Source organism: Rhagoletis pomonella, unplaced genomic scaffold (genome assembly GCF_013731165.1).
Source record: "Rhagoletis pomonella isolate Grant_MI unplaced genomic scaffold, Rhpom_1.0 Rhpom_scaffold_17084, whole genome shotgun sequence".
Taxonomy (NCBI): Eukaryota; Metazoa; Arthropoda; class Insecta; order Diptera; family Tephritidae; genus Rhagoletis; species Rhagoletis pomonella.
In genome coordinates, this window is record NW_023475612.1 from 1 (window position 1) to 1,018 (window position 1,018).

General features: G+C 42.1%; 1 protein-coding gene across 1 annotated transcript; it reads left to right on the top strand.

The window, feature by feature from the left end:
• Positions 1 to 8: 8 nt before the first annotated feature.
• Positions 9 to 693, top strand: LOC118757370 (aryl hydrocarbon receptor-like; the record flags this gene model as incomplete). The annotated part of the gene is made up of 3 exons (XM_036492088.1): positions 9 to 373; positions 436 to 542; positions 615 to 693. Coding segments are annotated over 3 exons (551 nt in total), but the record flags the coding sequence as incomplete, so codon positions are not given.
• Positions 694 to 1,018: the final 325 nt, after the last annotated feature.

Genomic DNA, 1,018 nt, shown 5'->3' on the forward strand with positions numbered 1-1,018 from the left:
ACGAACTGGTCCATTCCGAGGATCGTGAAGAGCTGCAACGGCAGCTACTGTGGAACTCCTTCCTGCCCGCCGATATGTCCACCATTCAGTTGGCCGATACGTTAGCGCCCGATAAGGCGCTCTATTTGGAGCGTAGCTTTACAGTGCGATTTCGCTGCCTGCTCGACAATACTTCCGGTTTTCTGCGATTGGACATACGTGGACGTATCAAAATTCTGCATGGCCAAAATCGAAAGACAGAAGAACCTCCGCTGGCGCTATTTGCCTACTGCACACCATTCGGACCGCCAAGTCTGCTCGAGATACCACACAAGGAGAATATGTTCAAGTCCAAGCATAAATTGGATTTTTCGCTTGTCTCCATGGATCAACGGTGAGTATATTTGGTAGGAGGTAGAATTACTTAGCGCAACTGTTTTTTACATAACTCAACAGCGGCAAGCACGTTTTGGGTTACTCAGATGCGGAACTAGTCAATATGGGCGGCTATGATTTGGTGCATTACGATGATCTGGCTTATGTGGCTAGTGCGCATCAGGAATGTAAGTAGACAATTTTGAATATTGAGTTGCAGATGAGACGTTTGCAAGCACTCATCCTTTCTTTTGTTTTAGTACTAAAAACAGGCGCTTCCGGCATGATTGCATATCGTTATCAAAAGAAGAGTGGTGAATGGCAATGGCTGCAAACGAGGTGAGTATTTTTTTAGTAAAAGCTCTCACATATGAAGTGACATAGAAATATATGAAGACACCTTGCAGGAAATAGTTCTATAAATCCTTTCCCGACCAAAAACACTCTTTTGTTTAAGATTTGACTTTTGGACATACACTCGTTTCTGAGAAGAAGATTCCTTTTCTTATCTTATCTTTTATAGTACAAGACGGATAGTATTGAGAATGTGACATTATTTCTTATGCCGATAGTTAATTGAAACTGCTGCGCCTCAATCTCAACCTATTCTTACAAATTTGATTTCTCTCTGATAATATCATTGCTATAACACCACTTACTGCAC